Source organism: Anguilla rostrata, chromosome 9 (assembly GCF_018555375.3).
Source record: "Anguilla rostrata isolate EN2019 chromosome 9, ASM1855537v3, whole genome shotgun sequence".
Taxonomy (NCBI): domain Eukaryota; kingdom Metazoa; phylum Chordata; class Actinopteri; order Anguilliformes; family Anguillidae; genus Anguilla; species Anguilla rostrata.
In genome coordinates this window covers 51,103,010-51,125,043 of record NC_057941.1, presented here as the reverse complement: position 1 = coordinate 51,125,043, position 22,034 = coordinate 51,103,010, and the positions used below count along the sequence as shown (strand labels likewise).

Genomic DNA, 22,034 nt, shown 5'->3' with positions numbered 1-22,034 from the left:
TGAGAAGCGCAAAAACAAAGAACATATTAGACAAGCAGGCCTCATAAGAGATTAACTGCGATTTAAACAGGAAGGTGTCAATCAATGGAGGAACAAGTGCAGTGCTTACACACACGTCAGACACAGCCAAACTAAACACTGAAATGTATTTTGGACTGTGAAGACAGTGGTCAGAGTAAATCACAAACATGACAAAAGTGTTTCCAGTACAGACAGAGTATAAAAAAAGCACAAGAACATGTAGAAGTATTTTGTGTGGGGAATACCGGAAAACCCACTTATGAAAAAGAACTCAGGACGCACAATAGTGGCATTAAAAACGATTATTGAATTCAGGGGATCATTGTAGGTTAGTCTGTTCTCACTGTTTCTCACCCCCTGAAAAAATCCTTTAGGACCTGAAAATAAAAAATATGTTACTATTATCTACAATACTGAATGCCCCAAATATTATAACGTTAACAACGGGTGATTTGTAAATACTTAGCTACGAAACTTCGCTAGCTCCGATTTATTATATTGTTGATTATTGTATATTTTAATAGATGTTGCGTGCCCCAGTTTCCTAGTTCCCACTTCTAGGTTTTTTGATGAAATATATTTGTTTCTGCATAAGGTTTATTTTTCTTAAAGATACATTTGTTACTTTTTTAAAACGCAGTCAAATAATTTAAGATTCACTTGTCCCTTAGTATAATTTCTATACACTTTGAGCGAAGCAGAAAATTGCAGCACTTTGAAATAAATAAATGAAGGAACACATTAAGGTACGCGTAATACTTACCACTTCCTTTTGGCAAACTGGGATGGACCAAATTTGTTGTCAATGTTTCTATTTCTCGTATAGAAGGACTCTTTTTCTATTGTTAGGAAGCCAATGTCTTTCGATATTTCTCTTTTAGTATATGTATATATATATATGTCCTTGAACTTGATAGTTCATTTGGAAAAAAACTGTGGTGAGTCAAAGTGTTCACTGTTGTTCTTATATCCTGGAGCGTTGACACACAACATTACACCAAGGGAACAGGACACAAAAAAATGCTCATGTCTAATTGGTGCAACATGACGCAATGATGGCAATTGATTTTATGTTCCGTGCTTGGGATTATTTATTTGTTCATTTAGGGGACCAAGTACCACAGGATTAGTTTGCTTTTTTTCCCCCTCCTCCTCAAACAACTGTGACCGCCTATTTATGAAAATAGTTACTTTTCTAATGGTTATGTCAAAAAAATGGCCAAGGGAGGATTCAGTGATTTTGCAGCAGCCATAGCTTGTCACAAACATGCCAATAATTCTAAAGCCGTTACACCGAAGCCTATGAAACGTTGTATTTGCATTGACAGCAGGATCACCGCTCCAGCCTTAAAGGCTTAGCCCAAGTCAAACATGTAATGGGTTATAGAGGTACAATATGGAAAATTCACCACAAATCACTGCTGCACCAGAGAGGTCCCAAAGTAGATGCACAGGCATCCAAGAACTGCAACCCTCAAGGGGAACACTCTGTACATACAGGCAAAAACCATGTAGGTTTAATGATAATGCAATAAAATCAATTTCATTGCGAGATAGATTATTGCGTAATTCAGGTATTTGCATAGAATTGCCAAATCCTGAACCATTTCCAATTCATTACAACGTACAGAGTTCGCAAATTTTTATAAACCAATGTCACACATTTAGTATATTTTCATGGAATTATGTCCAATTACATTGCATAAGGATCTAAAAATATACAATAAAGTTGGCAGATGCCTCATGAATAAATTTATCTGCTTTCTCAAACCTGCACATGACGTGCGCCCTTCCGGCTCATTCCGGCTTGTCCACAGAACTCAGCTTCTGTTCGACATCAAATTCTGTGGACTGCAGTGGTTTGACGTTCACGTATATCAGAGGACGGAACGTGGTCTTCTGTGCTCTCCTACACCGAAAGTGAGAGTCAAATGTCCCAGTCAGTCGTTCACGATTGAAACGTTTATTCATTTATTTCTTACAGTGATGTGTATCTTCTTTCGCTTGTACAGCTTCTTAACGGATTCTCTGAATTCGTCCGTCTTCAGTGAGTAAATGATTGGATTCAGCATCGGTGGGAAGACCATCGCCAGAGACATGTTCATAATCCTGATGTTCTGGGGAATGCTGGAGCCCAGTATGAAAGAGATGCATAAAGGAAAATAATACACACTCACCAAGATCAAATGAGCGCTGCAGGTTTTCATGGCTTTGAGGCGCTCAGAGGCCACAGCAATTTTCAATAATGCTCTGGCTATAGAAATATATGTGCCTATGATAAACAGTAACTGAAACAAATGAAACACCAGAGGATACGTCCAGCCAATCACATTACTCGGAGTGTTGTCATTGCAAGCCAAATGGAACGTGGGTCCGTGATCACAGAAATAACTGTTTATCACAATGGATTTGCAGAATGACAGTCTGCTGATAAAAAGCACAGCTATGACATTAGCCAGTCCTGCAATAATCCATGTTACAGCTGTGATCACCAACATCGATTTATTAGTCACAATCTCGTTGTATCTCAGTGGAAAGCATATAGCGACACATCTATCATAGGACATAATAGTGAGAGTGAAAGACTGCATAGTGAGAAGCGCAAAAACAAAGAACATATTAGACAAGCAGGCCTCATAAGAGATTAACTGCGATTTAAACAGGAAGGTGTCAATCAATGGAGGAACAAGTGCAGTGCTTACACACACGTCAGACACAGCCAAACTAAACACTGAAATGTATTTTGGACTGTGAAGACAGTGGTCAGAGTAAATCACAAACATGACAAAAGTGTTTCCCAGTACAGACAGAGTATAAACAAAGCACAAGAACATGTAGAAGTATTTTGTGTGGGGAATACCGGAAAACCCACTTATGAAAAAGAACTCAGGACGCACAATAGTGGCATTAAAAACGATTATTGAATTCAGGGGGATCATTGTAGGTTAGTCTGTTCCTCACTGTTTCTCACCCCCCTGAAAAAATCCTTTAGGACCTGAAAATAAAAAATATGTTACTATTATCTACAATACTGAATGCCCCAAATATTATAACGTTAACAACGGGTGATTTGTCAAATACTTAGCTACGGAAACTTCGCTAGCTCCGATTTATTATATTGTTGATTATTGTATATTTTAATAGATGTTGCGTGCCCCAGTTTCCTAGTTCCCACTTCTAGGTTTTTTGATGAAATATATTTGTTTCTGCATAAGGTTTATTTTTCTTAAAGATACATTTGTTACTTTTTTAAAACGCAGTCAAATAATTTAAGATTCACTTGTCCCTTAGTATAATTTCTATACACTTTGAGCGAAGCAGAAAATTGCAGCACTTTGAAATAAATAAATGAAGAAACACATTAAGGTACGCGTAATACTTACCACTTCCTTTTGGCAAACTGGGATGGACCAAATTTGTTGTCAATGTTTCTATTTCTCGTATAGAAGGACTCTTTTTCTATTGTTAGGAAGCCAATGTCTTTCGATATTTCTCTTTTAGTATATGTATATATATGTCCTTGAACTTGATAGTTCATTTGGAAAAAAAACTGTGGTGAGTCAAAGTGTTCACTGTTGTTCTTATATCCTGGACCGTTGACACACAACATTACACCAAGGGAACAGGACACAAAAAAATGCTCATGTCTAATTGGTGCAACATGACGCAATGATGGCAATTGATTTTATGTTCTGTGCTTGGGATTATTTATTTGTTCATTTAGGGGACCAAGTACATCAGGATTATTTTGCTTCCCCCCCCACCACCTCCTCAAACAACTGTGACCGCCTATTTATGAAAATAGTTACTTTTCTAATGGTTATGTCAAAAAATGGCCAAGGGAGGATTCAGTGATTTTGCAGCAGCCATAGCTTATCACAAAAATGTCAATAATTCCAAAGCCGTTACACCGAAGCCTATGGAACTTTGTATTTGCATTGACAGCAGGATCACCGCTCCAGCCTTAATGGCTTAGCCCAAGTCAAACATGTAATGGGTTATAGAGGTACAATACGGAAAATTCACTACAAATCACTGCTGCACCAGAGAGGTCCCAAAGTAGATGCACAGGCGTCCAAGAACTGCAACCATCAAGGGGGACACTCTGTACATACAGGCAAAAACCATGTAGGTTTAATGATAATGCAATAAAATCAATTTCATTGCAAGATAGATTATTGCGTAATTCAGGTATTTGCATAGAATTGCCAAATTCCAATTCATTACAACGTACAGAGTTCGCATATTTGTATAAACCATTGTTACACATGTAGGATATTTTCAGGAAATTATGTCCAATTACATTGCATAAGGATCTAAAAATATACAATAAAGTTGGCAGATGCCTCATGAATAAATTTATCTGGTTTCTCAAACCTGCACATGACGTGCCCCCTTACGGCTCATTCCGGCTTGTCCACAAAACTCAGCTTCTGTTCGACAGCAAATTCTGTGGACTGCAGTGGTTTGACGTTCACGTATATCAGAGGACGGAACGTGGTCTTCTGTGCTCTCCTACACCGAAAGTGAGAGTCAAACGTCCCAGTCAGTCGTTCACGATTGAAACGTTTATTCATTTATTTCTTACAGTGATGTGTATCTTCTTTCGCTTGTACAGCTTCTTAACGGATTCTCTGAATTCTTCCGTCTTCAGTGAGTAAATTATTGGATTCAGCATCGGTGGCAAGACGGTCGCCAGGCACATGTTCATAATCCTGATGTTCTGGTGAATGCTGGAGCCCAGTACGAAAGAGATGCATAAAGGAAAATAATACACACTCACCAAGATCAAATGAGCGCTGCAGGTTTTCATGGCTTTGAGGCGCTCGGATGCCGCAGCAATTTTCAATAATGCTCTGGCTATAGAAATGTATGTGCCTATGATAAACAGTAACGGAAACCATAGAAACACCACAGGATACGTCCAACGAATCACATTACTCGGAGTGTTGTCATTGCAAGCCAAATTGTATATGGGTCCGTAGTCGCAGAAAAAACTGTTCACCACAATGGATTTGCAGAATGACAGTCTGCTGAGAATAATTGTAGATATGAGAGTGGCAACTGATGGAAACATCCACGATATACTTACGATCAACAGCATTGATTTATTAGTCACGATCTCATTGTATCTCAGTGGGAAGCATATAGCAACACCTCTATCATAGGAAAGAATAGTGAGAGTGAGAGACTGCATCGCGTAAAAGACATAAATAAAATACAGGTTAGTCAGGCAGGCCTCGAAGGCTATTAGCTGTGATTTAAACAAGAAGGTGTCGATCAACTGAGGAATGAGTGTTGTGCTTCCACACAAGTCAGACACAGCCAAATTAAACACTGCAATGTATTTCGGACTGTGAAGACAGTGGTCGGTGTAAATCATAAGCATGACAAAAGTGTTCGCCAGTAGAGTCACAGCATAAACGAAGCACAAGAAGAAATAGTAGTATTTTGTGTGGGGAATACCAGCGAGACCACGTATGAAAAAGAACTCAGGACGCACAATAGTGGTGTTCAAAAAGGAGGTTGAATTCAGGGACCTCATTGCAGGTTTTTCTGCTACTGACTGTTTCTCACCTGTTGAAAAAAACAGTCTTTTAGGACCTGAAAAAAAAAAAATTGGTTCCTATTATCTGCGGTAATGAATACCTGAAACGTGACAAAGTTAACTGCAGGAGGTTTGTCAAATATTTCGTTACAGAAAACTTCATTAGCTCAGATTTATGATTTAATTATTGTTGATTATGGAATTGATAGATGTTGTTTGCCCTTATGTCTGAAACTGAAAGACAAAAGATATAATTCCACGACTTCACTCATTCACTCATTAATCTGTGACTGAAAAATATTTTATTAAATCTGCTTTCTCGTACTACCAGAGAAGCCTTTTATGACATCACAGAACACCAGGCATGTGTGTGTGTGGGCAGGGGGTGAGCACCTGCCCCTTTTATCCCATGTGCCCAATGTGCCACTTGATTAAAACAAAAACAAAAATTTGATTTTTGTATTACTTTTGTTCCTGTCATTACTTTTTTTCATTCATTTTTGATGTAATATATTTGTAGCTTATTTTTTTAAACCTGTCAGTAAGACAGTAATTTAGATTCAACTTTCAGTTAGAAAAATTTCTATGTACTTCAACCTAAGCAGAACAATGCAACGCTTTGAAATCAATCAAGGAATACATTAAGGTGTAGCTAATACTTACCAATAACCTTAGGCAAAGAGCACAGACCAAAAATGTCAATGTATCAATATATCTCATACAGAAGAACCCCTTTTCTAATGTGAAGAAACCAATGTCTTTCAATATTTCTCTTTCAGTAGATGGCCTTGAACTTGATCCCAGATCAGTTGAAAAGGACTATGGTGAGTCAAAGCCTTCACTGTCATTCTTATATCCTGTGGAGTTGACACAGAGCAATACACCAAGGGCGGAGGACACAAAAGAAATGCTCATGAGAAATGAATGCAACATGATGCAAGAATAGCCATTCATTTGTGTTCCTTGTTTTTTCTTTTTCTTTTTCTTTCTCCCCTCTCACCTCAAATAATTGGGATTATTTATTTGTTCATTTAGGGGACCAAGTAGCACAGGATTAGTTTGCTTTTTTTCCCCGCTCTCTCGTCAGACAACTGTGACCTGCTATTTATAAAAAAAGAGTTACTTTTCAAATGGTTATGTCAAAAAATGGCCATGGGAGGATTCAGTGAATTTGCAGCAGCCATAGCTTATCACAAAAATGCCAATAATTCCAAAGCCGTTACACCGAAGCCTATGAAACTTTGTATTTGCATTGACAGCAGGATCACCGCTCCAGCCTTAAAGGTTTTGCCCAAGTCAAACATGTAATGGGTTATAGAGGTACAATATGGAAAATTCACTACAAATCACTGCTGCACCAGAGAGGTCCCAAAGTAGATGCACAGGCATCCAAGAACTGCAACCCTCAAGGGGAACACTCTGTACATACAGGCAAAAACCATGTAGGTTTAATGATAATGCAATAAAATCAATTTCATTGCAAGATAGATTATTGCGTAATTCAGGTATTTGCATAGAATTGCCAAATCCTGAACCATTTCCAATTCATTACAACGTACAGAGTTCCCATATTTGTATAAAACCATTGTTACACATTTAGGATATTTTCATGGAATTATGTCCAATTACATTGCATAAGGATTTAAAAATATACAATAAAGTTGGCAGATGCCTCATAAATAAATTTATCTGCTTTCTCAAACCTGCACATGACGTGCCCCCTTCCGGCTCATTCCGGCTTGTCCACAAAACTCAGCTTCTGTTCGACAGCAAATTTTGTGGACTGCAGCGGTTTGATGTCCACGTATATCAGAGGACGGAACGTGGTCTTCTGTGCTCTCCTACACCGAAAGTGAGAGTCAAACGTCCCAGTCAGTCATTCACGATTGAAACGTTTATTCATTTATTTCTTACAGTGATGTGTATCTTCTTTCGCTTGTACAGCTTCTTAACGGATTCTCTGAATTCGTCCGTCTTCAGTGAGTAAATGATTGGATTCAGCATCGGTGGCAAGACCATCGCCAGAGACATGTTCATAATTCTGATGTTCTGGTGAATGCTGAAGCTCAGTATGAAAGAGATGCATAAAGGAAAATAATACACACTCACCAAGATCAAATGAGCGCTGCAGGTTTTCATGGCTTTGAGGCGCTCGGATGCCGCAGCAATTTTCAATAATGCTCTGGCTATAGAAATATATGTGCCTATGATAAACAGTAACGGAAACCATAGAAACACCACAGGATACGCCCAGCCAATCGCATTACTTGGAGTGTTGTCATTGCAAGCCAAATTGTATATGGGTCCGTAGTCGCAGAAAAAACTGTTCACCACAATGGATTCGCAGAATGACAGTTTGCTGAGAATAATTGTAGGTATGAGAGTGGCAACTGATGTAAACATCCACAATATACTTACGATCACCAACATTGATTTACTAGTCACAATCTCATTGTATCTCAGTGGAAAGCATATAGCAACAAATCTATCATAGGATAGAGCAGTGAGAGTGAGAGACTGCATCGCGTAAAAGACATAAATAAAATACAGGTTAGTCAGGCAGGCCTCGAAGGCTATTAGCTGTGATTTAAACAGCAAGGTGTCAAGCATCTGAGGAACAAGTGCAGTGCTTCCACACAAGTCGGACAAAGCCAAATTAAACACTGCAATGTATTTCGGATTGTGAAGACAGTGGTCGGTGTAAATCATAAGCATGACAAAAGTGTTCGCCAGTAGAGTCACAGCATAAACGAAGCACAAGAAGAAATAGTAGTATTTTGTGTGGGGAATACCAGTGAGACCACGTACAAAAAAGAACTCAGGACGCACAATAGTGGTGTTCAAAAAGGAGGTTGAATTCAGGGACCTCATTGCAGGTTTTTCTGCTACTCACTGTTTCTCACCTGTTGAAAAAACAGTCCTTTAGGACCTGAAAATAAGAACAACAGGTTGCTATTATCTGCGGTAATGAATCCCTGAAACATGACAAAGTTAACTGCAGGAGGTTTGTCAAATACTTAGTTACAGAAAACTTCACTAGCTCAGATTTATGATTTAATTATTGTTGATTATGGAATTGATAGATGTTGTTTGCCCTTATGTCTGAAACTGAAAGACAAAAGATAGAATTCCACGACTTCACTCATTCACCCATTAATCTGTGACTGAAAAAGATTTTATGAAATCTGCTTTCTCGTACTACCAGAGAAGCCTTTTATGACATCACAGAACACCAGGCATGTGTGTGTGTGGGCAGGGGGTGAGCACCTGCCCCTTTTATCCCATGTGCCCAATGTGCTGCTTGATTTTTTTTTTTTTTTAAATAGATTTTTGTATTATTTTTGTTCCTGTCATTACTTTTTTTCATTCATTTTTTATGTAATATATTTGTAGCCTATTTTTTTTTTACTGTCAGTAAGACAGTAATTTAGATTCAACTTTCAGTTAGAAAAATTTCTATGTACTTCAACCTAAGCAGAACAATGCAACGCTTTGAAATCAATGAAGGAATACATTAAGGTGTAGCTAATACTTACCAATAACCTTAGGCAAAGAGCACAGACCAAAAATGCCAATGTATCAATATATCTCATACAGAAGAACCCCTTTTCTAATGTGAAGAAACCAATGTCTTTCAATATTTCTCTTTCAGTAGATGGCCTTGAACTTGATCCCAGATCAGTTGAAAAGGACTATGGTGAGTCAAAGCCTTCACTGTCATTCTTATATCCTGTGGAGTTGACACAGAGCAATACACCAAGGGCGGAGGACACAGAGAAATGCTCATGAGAATCGAATGCAACATGATGCAAGAATAGCCATTCATTTTGTGTTCCTTGTTTTTTCTTCTTCTTTTTTCTCCCCTCTCACCTCAAATAACTCTGAGCTGGTTTGTTCCGGAATCACCGAACTTGGCTTACCTGTTTCAACCTCTGAACTCTTGGATCGTTTAAATTGTGGCACAGACCGAATGCCTGGTAGTGCCTGGAGGAAACTTGACTCAGCGTTAGCGAAACATTATTTGCCCGATAACTTGGGTGCCATCTGAACGTGTCTCCTCAGCTGCTGGTCTCACTTTGAGCAAACTGTGCACCTGACCGTCCCTACAGCACGTGGACGTGCTCATACACCTCAACAAAAATGCGTAGGTATTGAGTTAGGTAATGGAATGTAGGCTGTGTTGTTCATGTTATGGCTATATGTTACAGCCTTCAGGAATTTCACTGCACTTCACTATACTTATGCCTTTACTTACTTTTCTTGTTCGCTGCACGTCCAGATGCCTACTTTACAAAGCAGCGAACTTGCAGCTATTTTGTTAAATGAATAGCCTGCCACTTGCCCTACTGAATATGAATAACACTGTTGAATTGATCGATGTGGTCTTCTTTTTATAAGACTGCTTTAGCGGCTACAAGTGTTATCAGAAAGACCAAAAAAGAAATAATAATAACTAAAGTGGTACATTTTCTTATTACAAAGTTATTTTATATTTCTATTAAAGTGGTATCATCACGCACTCCACTAACCCCTTTATGCAGATGCCAAATCTTCCCAATCCTTGCCCATTTAGGGGGCACCTTATTTAAAGCTTTATAACTCCAGATGTGAGCATTGCAGAGGCTTGAAAAATGCCTTAAACATAATACTTTTATCATTTAGAATATTAACTTAGGTTAGTTTATATTCATAATTTAAGTAGAAATAAAGTGCCACAAATGCAATGATCTGGTCAAAAATGCAAAATTAAGTTGTTCTCCTTTAGTTTAATTAAGCCTCAGTGAGTGCTTATACAGTATATTACCACATAGTGTTATGGTCAACTGCACAACATTGTACTGAAGCAACAATTCAAGCTGTTCTGCAGAGCTGTCAATTTTGTCATTTCACGTTCAACATGTGATAAACCATTGGAAAGCGTATACTGCCTTATGCTGAAAGCCTACTGGATAAAAGAGTTATAAATCAAGCCAGAACAAGCTGAAAAGAGTTATAATTGTGTTAACAGCAAGTGGGGTTTCTTGCCTGACCTATGTATATACCTACCTTGCTTTCTATTCATGTATTAATTTCCAAAACGGATTGTTCAAGACAATAAATGACCACTGAGTCTTGAAAGGCACACTTTTACTTGTAAAACCAATGGTAAGATTGCAAATTTAGTCCATATTTAGTTGCAGATATTGTAGAATGACATGGTATGATTATACAAGAGTCCCTCTTGTTTATTTCCCTATTCAGGGGGCAGCAATTTTGACCACTGTGTGATAAAATACGGTCGTAGTGAATGAATATTTTTATGAACTTCCAGACAGGCGCTATTGCCCAGTGTGTTATGCTTGTTGGGTATTGTTGCACATGAGACTGCAGGGAGGGGGTACTCATTAAACGGACGACCTGTACGACAATGGTGGCATTTTAAAACTATATTTTACATAGGTGTCGTGTATTGTCTACTACTGAAGCTAGGACACAACGGTTGTTGTTCCCACACATACTGTAGTTTGGTTGAAGGAGCACTCAATGTCTGAGTTGAGCTATCTCAGGATGCCAGCATCCCCCTGACCACCAGGCGGTTTGTGCAAAGGGGTTAAAATCAGCAGAAAACTTAAGTGTAGGATCCAAGGTGTCAATCAAGTAAATTTCTAACTGTTTGGCTTTGCGGTTCTAGAACTTAGTGAATCATAACATTATCTTACTCCTGGTAGCCACGACTGGGGATCTTAACTCAGATTCGGGAGAGACACGTTAGTCTGCTGGTTTTCATGTGATTCCCATAATAGATCAATTCAACCGGTTGATTGCACAGATGAAACGCCTCACTTGGTTTTGTAGGTCTAAATCGGTTGCTGATTTTAAGGTGGTAAAGAAAACCAGCAGGGCCCTGCGGACGTCAAGAAACAGAAGTGAGCATCAAAGGCCTGAGGCCTTCACATCCTGAGGGTGCTGCGCAGTCGAAAGTGTGCTTATACTGTTCCCACCAACATTTACAGTATTTAGGGCTGATAAACCGATATTCAAAAACAGTGCCCCAAACATGTTTTTTATATTAACCCCTTTTCATGAAAAAGCGTGGGGGAGTTCACCGATTGGGAAGATGTTGCAGCTACGTTGCTTACTGCTGCTCTGCATTCAGAGTCAGATTCATAATTCACTGAATCACTGATCGGTGCAAATAATTATGCTTTGATAAACGGACTACTTGATTGGATAAAAAAAAGGTCAGTGATTGACAACGCAGTGTAGCTCCACCTCCAAAACAAGGTTCAGGAAACCTGTCCCATTACTTGTTTTAGGGGTCCTAGCACACACAAATGCACATTATTGTGTGTGCTAGGACTGACCAGAAGCAAGCACACATTACATTCATGCTCCCATGTATAGCCTACCCAAACTTTGGACTTTATTCATGTGGTTTGGAGATTGGACAGGCCAGAAAGGGCATTGAAGGGATTTAATAGGCTTGTCATGCTTCTCTACAAACAAAGACAATTACATCACCCCACTGCCTCTGGGTACCAGTCTGACCGAGCATCATTTGTCTCAGGTGCTTGATCCTTAATTGAGCTGCTAATGAAGAGATGCTGACTCTTTTCTTTTCTAAAGACCCTTGAGGACTTTGACGAAGCGAAGCAGCCACACGTACACATGCCCGTGAGAACGCTGTCATCCTCCAGCTCATTAGTCTAAACATGCGTTCAATGGATGAGACAACAACACTGCATTTTTTATTTATTTAGATACGTTTGTTTTAACAGGCATCCTCATCTAGAGCAACTCACACAAGTTATATTTTTGCACATTATTAGTTCATACAGCTGAATATTTAGTGAAGCAATTCAGGTTCATTATTCTGCTCAGTGGCATAATGGCAATGCCTCATCTGGGATTTGAACCAGCAGATCTATTGTCACCGCCCCATTGCACCTTTAATTCAACTAATAATTAATAACGGCTCCCTGTTATTAATAACAGCCCCCTCGTGGAATACTAAGCGGGATAGTGAGGGTGGAATCCTGCATTTGCATTACATTTGGGAATTAAACAGAAGCTCTTGTCTAGAGTCACATATCTATATACCTGTATACAGTATATATACAGGTTAAGGCAATGAGCTGAGCTGATGCCAAGTCATCAGAACCACACCTGATAGCAATAGTTGACCCTTTGAAGAGTGGACTGGGATTTGTTTTATTTCCGCTCTCTCCTCAAATAATTGTAAGCAGGTAAGTCCGAGAATCACCCAACTTGGTTTACTTGTTTGCATCTCTGGACTCTTGAATCGTTTAAATTATGGCACAGATGTAACACGCCGTAGTATATGTGACCAAATTTTCGACATTCACAAGCTAAACCCCTAAAGCAGTGGTTTCCAACCCTGGTCCTGGTGAGCTACAGGGTCTTCTGGTTGCCATAGTGACTCTGCACTTCATGAATCAATTAGAGCAGCTGATTACATAGTTAACTCAACTCACCTGGTGTCTTGGGTCTCAATTGGGTGCTGATTCTAAGGTGAAAACAAAAACCAGCAGACCCTGTAGCTCTCCAGGAACAGGTGTTGGAGACCACTGCCCTATTGTCACAAATTTGGTGAAAGGGTCCCCCTCCCCATGAGGAACAAATTTGCTCTAAGGACCTATAGTTGCAAGAAAAGGTTTGTGAACCCTTTGGAATTACCTGGATACTTATACCCTATACTTATACTACACTAAAGCTGCAAATGATGTGTCTCCTTCCAGCTTATGTTTGCAAGCTGAAATTGTGGACTGCAGTGTTAAAATAAACAGTGGTCTGACATTCATATATTTAGAGGAGAGAACATCATCTTCTGCACTCTCCTACATGAAGCGAGAGTTTAAAAACTCCTTGTTTTTAAAAACTATCACTCTTTCCATTCGTTGGTATACATTTGCTAAATGCTCTTACAGTTGACAGTTAGGTGAAGGATTTGGAAAAAATGAACATGGTTAAATTTGCCAGTGAGTCATTTGTGGATAAAACATTTATTCATTTATTCCTAACAGTGATGTGTATCTTCTTTCTTCTGTACTGCTTTTTAATGGATTCTGTGAATTCTTCTGTCTTCAGTGAGTAGACGATTGGATTCAGCATTGACGGCAAGATCGTCCCCAGGGATGTATTAATGATCCTGGCGTTCTGGTGCATGGTGGAGCCGATTGCTCCATAGGTGAGACATATTGGAAAATAATAAATACCCACCAAGATCAAATGAGAGGTGCAGGTTTTCAAGGCTTTAAGTCGCTCTGAGGCTGTTGCAATTTTCAATAACGCTCTAGCTATAGAGATGTAGGTGCATATGATAAAGAGTAATGGAAGCCAAAAAATCAGAGCAGGATGTGACCAACTAATGACATAATTTGGAGTGTTGTCATTGCATGCCAAACGAAATGTGGGTCCGTGATCACAGAAATAACTGTTTATCACAACGGATTTGCAGAATGACAGTGTGCTGATAAAAATCACAGCTATCAGAATGGCCAATCCTGCAATAATCCATGTTATAGCTGTGATCACCAACATCGATTTATTAGTCACAATCTCATTGTATCTCAGTGGAAAACATATAGCAACTAATCTATCATAAGACAGAACAGTGAGAGTGAAAGACTGCATAATGAGAAACAAAAAAACAAAAAACATATTACTCAAGCAGGCCTCGTAAGAGATTAACTGTGATTTGAACAGGAAGGTGTCAATCAATGGAGGAACGAGGGCTGTGCTTACACACAAGTCAGCCACAGCCAAATTAAACACTGCAATGTATTTTGGACTGTGAAGACAGTGGTCAGTGTAAATCATGAACATGATAAAAGCGTTTCCCAGTACAGACAGAGCATAAACAAAGCACAAGAACACATAGTAGTATTTTGAGTGGGGAAGACCAGAAAAACCACTTATGATAAAGAACTCAGGACGCACAATTGTGCTGTTTATAAAGACCGTTGAATTTAGGGGGCTCATCACAGGTTTGTTTGCTCCTCACTGTTTTTCAGCTCGAGAAAAACTAGTCCTTTAGGACCTGAAAATAAAAAAATAGGTTAACCTATGGTAATTAGGCTAATTCCTGAAACACAACAAAGTTAACAATGTCTGATGTCTGTTTTGTCAAATACTTAGTCACAGTAACTATACAAGCTCAGATCTACTACTTAATTACTATTTATTATTGAATTAATGGATCTTGTGTGAAACATCAAGTGACATAATTCCAAGGCTTCATTCAACCAATTAGTCAGTGACTATTCTGTGAATTATTGTGTGTCATACTTTCAGTGAACCCTTTTGTGACATCATAGAACACATAAGAATCATGTCACATTCTCATTCCATCCTTATGTCTTTGAAAGCAACAGCTAGCTTTACAGTTTAATTCTCCCGTATATACAACTCACATGGCAATATGTACCAGACAGCAAACTGAGAAAAGCAACATAGGACTGACATAGGCGCTCGGTTGCATTCTGTCTGTGAGAGTCAGTTACGACATAGCGGGGAAGCAGTTTACCCAGTGTCAATATGTATAGACTGGAATACTATAGTTAGGAAATTAATGCGTAACAGTTTTGTTCATCCAAAAGAAAACGAAAGAGCCTCACCCTGCATGCAGTGGGCTAGAGTCACGAATACACCCTGAACAGATGGCTAATCTTTTGCAGGGCACACACACCTTTCACTCACACTCTCGTACCTATGGGCAATTTAGAGTCTCCATTTAGCCTAGGCTGCATGTCACTGGACTGTGGGAAGAAACTGGAGTACCTGGCAGAAACCCAAGCAGACTCGAGTCAAACATGACAGGCCCCAGGGGCCGGGATTCAAACCTGGGAGAGCGCTTTGAGTCATTATCGCCGCTCTGCCCAACTTGTACCTTTAGCTCTGTAACTTCTAACTTATTGTTCCGTTTTGTTTTTGAAATATCTGTTAAACAGCATTTATTTGCCACCTGTAAGAGATCAGCTGCATCAATAAAGATGTTGAAGGTTTTATGAAATCTGCTTTCTCGTGCTTCCAGACAAGCCTTTTGTGACATCACAGAACACCAGGCATGTACGGGGGCAAGGGGGATTGGCTCCATGCCCGAGCACCTGTCACTTTTGCCCCAAGTGCCCAATCTAGTGCCCTGTGATTTGCTAAAATGTGAATATTTGTATTACTATAGGTCTTGTCACTAATTTTCATTAATTCATATCTGTACAACTGCTGGGCGGCCTTAATCAGTTTTACCTGGTTGAAGTGGCGTTTTCTCACTTCGAGCACCTGACACTCAAAGGACTCTGCAGCACAGCTCTGTAGTGCACATAACGATCAGGTTACATGCTCATTACGTCTTCTTCAGTTATGTTTGTAATACTGTACCCTTCAGTTGTATATGAAATAGTTGATGGTTGCATCGCAAATCAAACCTGCCCTTGGAAAGATAAAAACGAAGATCCTAATGATCAAGAAACAGTTTTTACCCTGAAATATTTCACATCTTACATTTTCTGTCAGATATTTGAAAAGTGAAAGGTATCACAAATATGTCAGGTCATTGTTATTTCTTTATAAGTATTTTTCTTAAAGACACTTTAGTTATTATTTTTTTTAAACACAGTGAAATCTTTTTGCATTCAGTTTTAAGTTAGAACACTTGCTATGCACTTCCAGCAAAGCAGAAAAAGCCAGCATTATGAAATAAATAAATGAAGGAACACATTAAGGTCTGCCCAATACTTACCAAGAACTTCAGACAAACATGCAGAAACCAAATATGTTGTCAATATAAGTACCTCTTGTATAGAGGAACTCTTTGTCTGTTGTTAGAAAGCCAGTGTCTTTCAATATTTCTCCCTTAGTAGATGCAGGTCCTTGACCTTGACGATGGGTCAGATGGAAATGACGGAGTCAAGTGTTCACCGTCGTTCTTATATCCCAGAGTGCTGACACAGAGCAATACACCAAGGGAACAGAACACAAAAGGATGTATCCTGTGATATTAATGCAACATGACGTAACGATATTGATTGATTTCGCGTTCCTAGTTTGGGATTTTTTATTTTTTATTTATTTGTTTGTTTGTTGATTTATTTAATTAGGAGGTCCAAGCACTGCACGATTAGAAGTATTTTCTATTTTTATCTCCCCTTTCTCCTCAGATAACTGTGAGCATGGGGCCCCCCTCCTCATGAATAATACATTTCCCTCAAGGCCCCATAAAGTCCACCATATTGGATCATCCACCATTTTGGATTTTTTGAAAAACTCTTAAAATGCTCCTCCTACAAAAAATGACTTATTTGTACAAAATTATGTATTTTGCCTAATATCTGATATGTTTACACAGGTATTGTTTTTCTAGTGGTTGCTAACAATTCCAAAACATAACCGGAAGTTATGAAACTTCACATTTTCATTGCTAGTCAGATCCACACACCAGCCTTAATGGTTTAGCCTAACCAGGTAGCAGCGCTATAGAGATCCAAATATGAAAAACATAATTTTTAATTCATTAAAAATCACAGCTGCATCAGACAGGTCACAAAGTTGATGACATGGTCCATCATCTCAGCTGGAAGATACATAGGCAAAGTTGGTGTCCACCATCATAGAGTCTCTGTTTTTGCCAACAGTTTCTTATGCTGATTGGACCCTGGGAATCGCTGCTTGCAGCAATATTTATTTATTGTATCTGTCTGGAGCCTCACTCAGACGAACAGGGCTGTGGCATGACTGTTAGTATTTCTGCTTTGTGTATGTATGTGTCTTGAAACACTGTGCTGGCAAATGTGTCATAAGGATAACGTTAGCACAGAAAAAAATGGGGACACGTTCTGGCTGCTTTTTGAGTGCAGAAGATATAGTCTATTGCTGCCTTTACATCAGTATGGAACTGTCCCTGAATGTACTACTGGTCACCCCCATTCTATTAAAAGGCTGCTTGTTTTCACTGAGTATTCTCTATGCAAATGATTTTGTACAGCGTAGCTGCACTTGGCTCATGACATTTACATTTAACTCTGAAACTAGGCACTGCAGATTAAATATGAATCAAGGTTGAGCAATTTGATGGCCTATTTCTCACCTCAAATGTTTTCAGAAACACATTTCAGTGAACTGTTTAGGTGGAATATGAGAAACCATATTTCTCCAGTTCGAAAACATTGGGCAGAATCCAATCTGGCCAATCAGATGCCAGCAGTGTTCTGAGGTATTAAAAGGTAAACTGAAAAGTTTGTGGGTGGCAACAAATTTTCAGCTGGATGTCTTGACTGACATTTATATGGCTTAGTAGTACCTACAAAGAGGTATTCTGACATCATAATTGGGTCAGGGCTAAAATGAAATGCAGAAAGAAAATTTCTAATGTTGAAGGGCAGTAAAAAAAAAAACTATTCCACCAGGTTTTTATGTTAAATTATATTATTTCAAAAATGTTGAAATAAGGGCATAGATTAAAATATTTCATTATAAAGGAGGCAAACAAATACATTTAGAGCTAAATAAAATGTGATCTTACTTTTTAACTGTGGAAACTGAAGATACATTTGTCTGATGGTTTTGATTGTCACTCATTTAATAAATCAATTAAAGCAGTTGATTGCACAGATGAATCACTGGTTTCTTAGGTGTAAACTTGCTGCGATTTAAGGGAAAAAACAACCAACAGACCCTGCGGACCTCAAGGAACAGAACTGAGGGTCAAAAGCCCGAGGGGTTCACATCTGGAGGGTGCTACGCAGTCGACAGTGTACTCATACTATTCCCACCAACATCTGTTTAAGACTTACATACCGCTATTCAACGAGAGTGCCTCAAAAATATTTTATATATTAAACCCTTTTCATGAAAAAGCCACTGTAACTGTTCTTACTGATGTCCAAATCTGCTTGTTGTTCATATCTGTCACTGTACTCCCTTGCATTGGATTAAATCTGTGAATTTCTCTTCCAGTTAAAAAAAGACACTGTCCAACTTGCCAGTTATTTGCGAATAAAACATTTATTTATTTTTTCCTTCCAGTGATGTGTGTCTTTTTTCTTCTGTAAAACCTTTTAATGGATTCTGTGAATTCTTCTGTTTTCAGTGAGTAAATGATTGGATTCAGCATCGATGGCAAGACCGTCCCCAGAGATGTATTAATAATCCTGGCGTTCTGGTGAATTCTGGCACCCATTCCAAAGGTGATACATATAGGAAGATAAAACATACCCACTAATATCAAATGTGAGGTGCAGGTTTTCATGGCTTTGAGGCGCTCTGAGGCTGCTGCAATTTGTAATAATGCTCTGGCTATAGAAATATATGTGCTTGTGATAAAAAGAACTGGAAACCAGAGAATCATAACAGAATGAGTCCAACTAATCACATAATTTGGAGTGTTGTCATTGCACGCTAACCGGAATGTGGGTCCATAATCACAGAAATGACTGTTTATCACTATGGATTTGCAGAATGACAGTCTGCTGACAAAAACTACAGGTATGACATTAGCCTGTCCTGCAATAATCCATGTTATAGCTGTGATCAGCAACATTGATTTATTTGTCACAATCTCATTATATCTCAGTGGAAAGCATATGGCGACACATCTATCATAGGACATAACAGTGAGAGTGAAAGACTGCAGTGAGAAATGCAAAAGAAAAGAACATATTAGTCAAGCAGGCCTCAAAGGAGATTAACTGCGATTTAAACAGGAAGGTGTCAATCAATGGAGGAACGAGGGCTGTGCTCACACACAAGTCAGACACAGCCAAATTAAACACCGCAATGTATTTCGGACTGTGAAGACAGTGGTCAGTGTAAATCATAAACATGACAAAAGTGTTTCCCAGTAAAGACAGAATGTAAACAAAGCACAAGAAGACATAGTAGTAGTTTGCGTGGGGAATACCGGCTAAACCACTTATGAAAAAGAACTCAGGACGCACAATAGTGGCGTTAATAAAGGAGGTTGAATTCAGGGGGCTCATCGCAGGTTTGCTTGCTCCTCACTGTTTCTCACCCCCTGAAAAACTAGTCCTTTAGGGCCTGAAAATAAAAAAAATTGTATTAACCGACTGTAATAAATTAAATATTTAGCCAAAGACACTGCTAAAAAAAATTTTTAAAACACACAGAAGCTCAAATATATTATGTTATTATTGAATTAATCGATCTTGTGTGCCTCAAACCAACAAAAAAAACAAGACAGAATTTCACAGCTTCCCTCAACCCCTTAATCTGTGATTGAAAAATATTTTATGAATGTCTGCACGGCCCTGCAGAACGCAGAATAATCAGGTTACATGCTCCTTCCATCTTTTGTGTTACTTTTGTAAGACTACACTGAAGGTTTAATTTCAAAACAAACCTGGCAGTTGGATATGCACGCAGAAAGAGTAAACTATAGAGAGCTTAATGATGAACAATATCGATAAATTGCATGCATACTGAAACATTAGACATCTTGCATTCTCTCTCAGGAAAGTAAAAAGGTAAAAATTTGACAGGTATGTCAGGTGAAAGATTCTTGATGCAATATATTTTGTTACCTTTTGAAAAGGCAATAAAATTATTTTAGATTCAATTTTCAAAAACTGCTATGTACTTCAAGCAAAACAGAAAAAGGCAGCTCTTTGAAATGATTAAATAAAGAAATACATTAAGGTCGGCCTAATACTTACCAATAAATGTAGGGAAACTTACACAAACTGTTCATCAATGTATATATCTTAAACATGGACAAAAAAAAGTATTGTTAGTAAGCCAGTGTCTTTCAATATTTCTCTTTTTAGAAGATGCATGGCCTTGAACTTGATCATAGATCAGTTGAAAAAGACTGTGGTGGGTCAAAGCGTTCACTGTTGTTCTTATATCTCGGAGTGTTTGCACAGAGCAATGCACCAAGGGAACAGGACCCATAATAAATGCTCATGGGAAATGAACGCAATGTGACGCAGTGAAAGGAATTGATTTTGTGTTCCTTGCTTGGGATTATTCATTTATTTAGGGGTCCAGGTACAACAGGATTAGGACTATGCCGAATATGGAGTTTCGCAGCGCCACCATTGTCGCTCTGGTTGTTCATTTAACACGCACCCCCCCTGCAGTCTCATCTACAACTACACCCCCCACCCATGACATAATGGACAATACTGTCTATCTCGGCACTCATAAAAATATTCTTTCACCACTAAAAAATCGTATTCCATCATAGCAACAAGATAAACCCGACAACAGCTCTAAGATATGCCAATACAGTATTGAAAACGCTGCTCACTGAATAACGAAATAAACGAGAAATAGTTTTTAAAAATGATACCATGTCATTCTACAGTCAATATCCGAATAAATATACAACCTAACCTTAAACCTATAAGGGGCTCATGTATATGCTTTATAATGGACAAAAATGTATTCATTTTTGGAGAGATTTTGGATATGTTTCTGGACCCCTAGATATTTTAGACCACTGTACTGACATAAAGCTTGTAATTCCCACTTGAAAATGATGCAACAGTGAGTTTTTTGAGTCAAAACAGTTGATTTGTATTGAAATACGTGAATATATTGTGATTTACAGCAATGCATAATTTAGACATTTTGGGTAGATTTGGAGACGCTGGGTACACTGCTTAGTTTTGGCTTCATAAATCTATAGTAGTTCTACACATCCATCCTCAATATGATTGAAATAATATCATAAAATCAAAAACCTGGTAGAATAGTGTCTTTTTTTTACTGGCCTTTAAAGTTGGATATTTTCTTTTTGCATTACATTGCAGCCCCGCCTCAATCATGATGTCAGAATACCTCTTTGTACAGTTGAGGCCAAAGGTTTACATACAGCAAGGCTCAAGTTATTCAAACTTAGTTTTTCACAACTCCTCACATGTCATATTACAATTCATTTCTGTATTTTAAATGTATTGTTCCAATTGGAACACAACAAGAGTTACACATAATAATAATAATAACATATCCTAGCCTCAGACTTGCATATAATGTTCACTGTGTAAAATACAGGCCCCAGCCTGCACTTGTTGTATGTGCTTTTACTTACTGAGCCAGTCAGAAACCCTATGAACTTGAAGTTTTCATAGTACTAGCAAATATATGATCACAGAATAGCCTGATGGTCATCTCTCATGTTCCTCTCATATTGCCTAGTTGAAGAGTAGGTTTTGTGGTTAGTTTAGTAATATTATTATGGGATGTTTAAGTAAATTCACGTCTCCCCATGTTAAGTCTATGAACAATTCATCGTCAGAATTTAGAATTTTGAGGTCTCATTGAAATTTAAGTTTGTATTTGAACTGATTCATGTTTGCACACAAAAAAAAAAAAATTTTTTAGGGGGTATCCAAAAAATAGTAATACCAAAAAAAAACAGTACATGGCAATTGCAGACCAACTGGTTTTGAAACAGCAGAGATAGCAAAGTTCAAAAACCTGTTTTATGGTGGAGAGCTGACCAACACAA

At 38.5% G+C, this 22,034-nt stretch overlaps 4 protein-coding genes and 1 pseudogene across 4 annotated transcripts; all 5 read right to left on the bottom strand.

Moving 5' to 3' along the window:
- Positions 1 to 1,509: 1,509 nt before the first annotated feature.
- On the bottom strand, positions 1,510 to 3,670 carry LOC135262448 (olfactory receptor 51F2-like). The gene is made up of 2 exons (XM_064349468.1): positions 3,405 to 3,670; positions 1,510 to 3,016 (listed from the first exon to the last, which is right to left on the bottom strand). Exon 2 carries the CDS (start codon positions 2,958 to 2,960, stop codon positions 1,989 to 1,991), a length of 972 nt encoding a protein of 323 aa, XP_064205538.1. The 5' UTR covers positions 2,961 to 3,016; positions 3,405 to 3,670; the 3' UTR covers positions 1,510 to 1,988.
- Positions 3,671 to 4,452: 782 nt separating this feature from the next.
- On the bottom strand, positions 4,453 to 5,669 carry LOC135262447 (olfactory receptor 1-like). The gene has a single exon (XM_064349467.1). It carries the CDS (start codon positions 5,564 to 5,566, stop codon positions 4,595 to 4,597), a length of 972 nt encoding a protein of 323 aa, XP_064205537.1. The 5' UTR covers positions 5,567 to 5,669; the 3' UTR covers positions 4,453 to 4,594.
- A 1,017-nt stretch (positions 5,670 to 6,686) lies between these two features.
- On the bottom strand, positions 6,687 to 9,328 carry LOC135262446 (olfactory receptor 1-like). The gene is made up of 2 exons (XM_064349466.1): positions 9,106 to 9,328; positions 6,687 to 8,498 (listed from the first exon to the last, which is right to left on the bottom strand). The coding sequence occupies exon 2, from the start codon at positions 8,438 to 8,440 to the stop codon at positions 7,469 to 7,471; it is 972 nt and encodes a 323-aa protein (XP_064205536.1). The 5' UTR covers positions 8,441 to 8,498; positions 9,106 to 9,328; the 3' UTR covers positions 6,687 to 7,468.
- Positions 9,329 to 13,562: 4,234 nt separating this feature from the next.
- On the bottom strand, positions 13,563 to 14,709 carry LOC135262445 (olfactory receptor 1F1-like). Its single transcript, XM_064349465.1, has one exon. It carries the CDS (start codon positions 14,549 to 14,551, stop codon positions 13,577 to 13,579), a length of 975 nt encoding a protein of 324 aa, XP_064205535.1. The 5' UTR covers positions 14,552 to 14,709; the 3' UTR covers positions 13,563 to 13,576.
- Positions 14,710 to 18,572: 3,863 nt separating this feature from the next.
- LOC135264317 (olfactory receptor 51E2-like) lies at positions 18,573 to 19,607 on the bottom strand (annotated as a pseudogene).
- Positions 19,608 to 22,034: the final 2,427 nt, after the last annotated feature.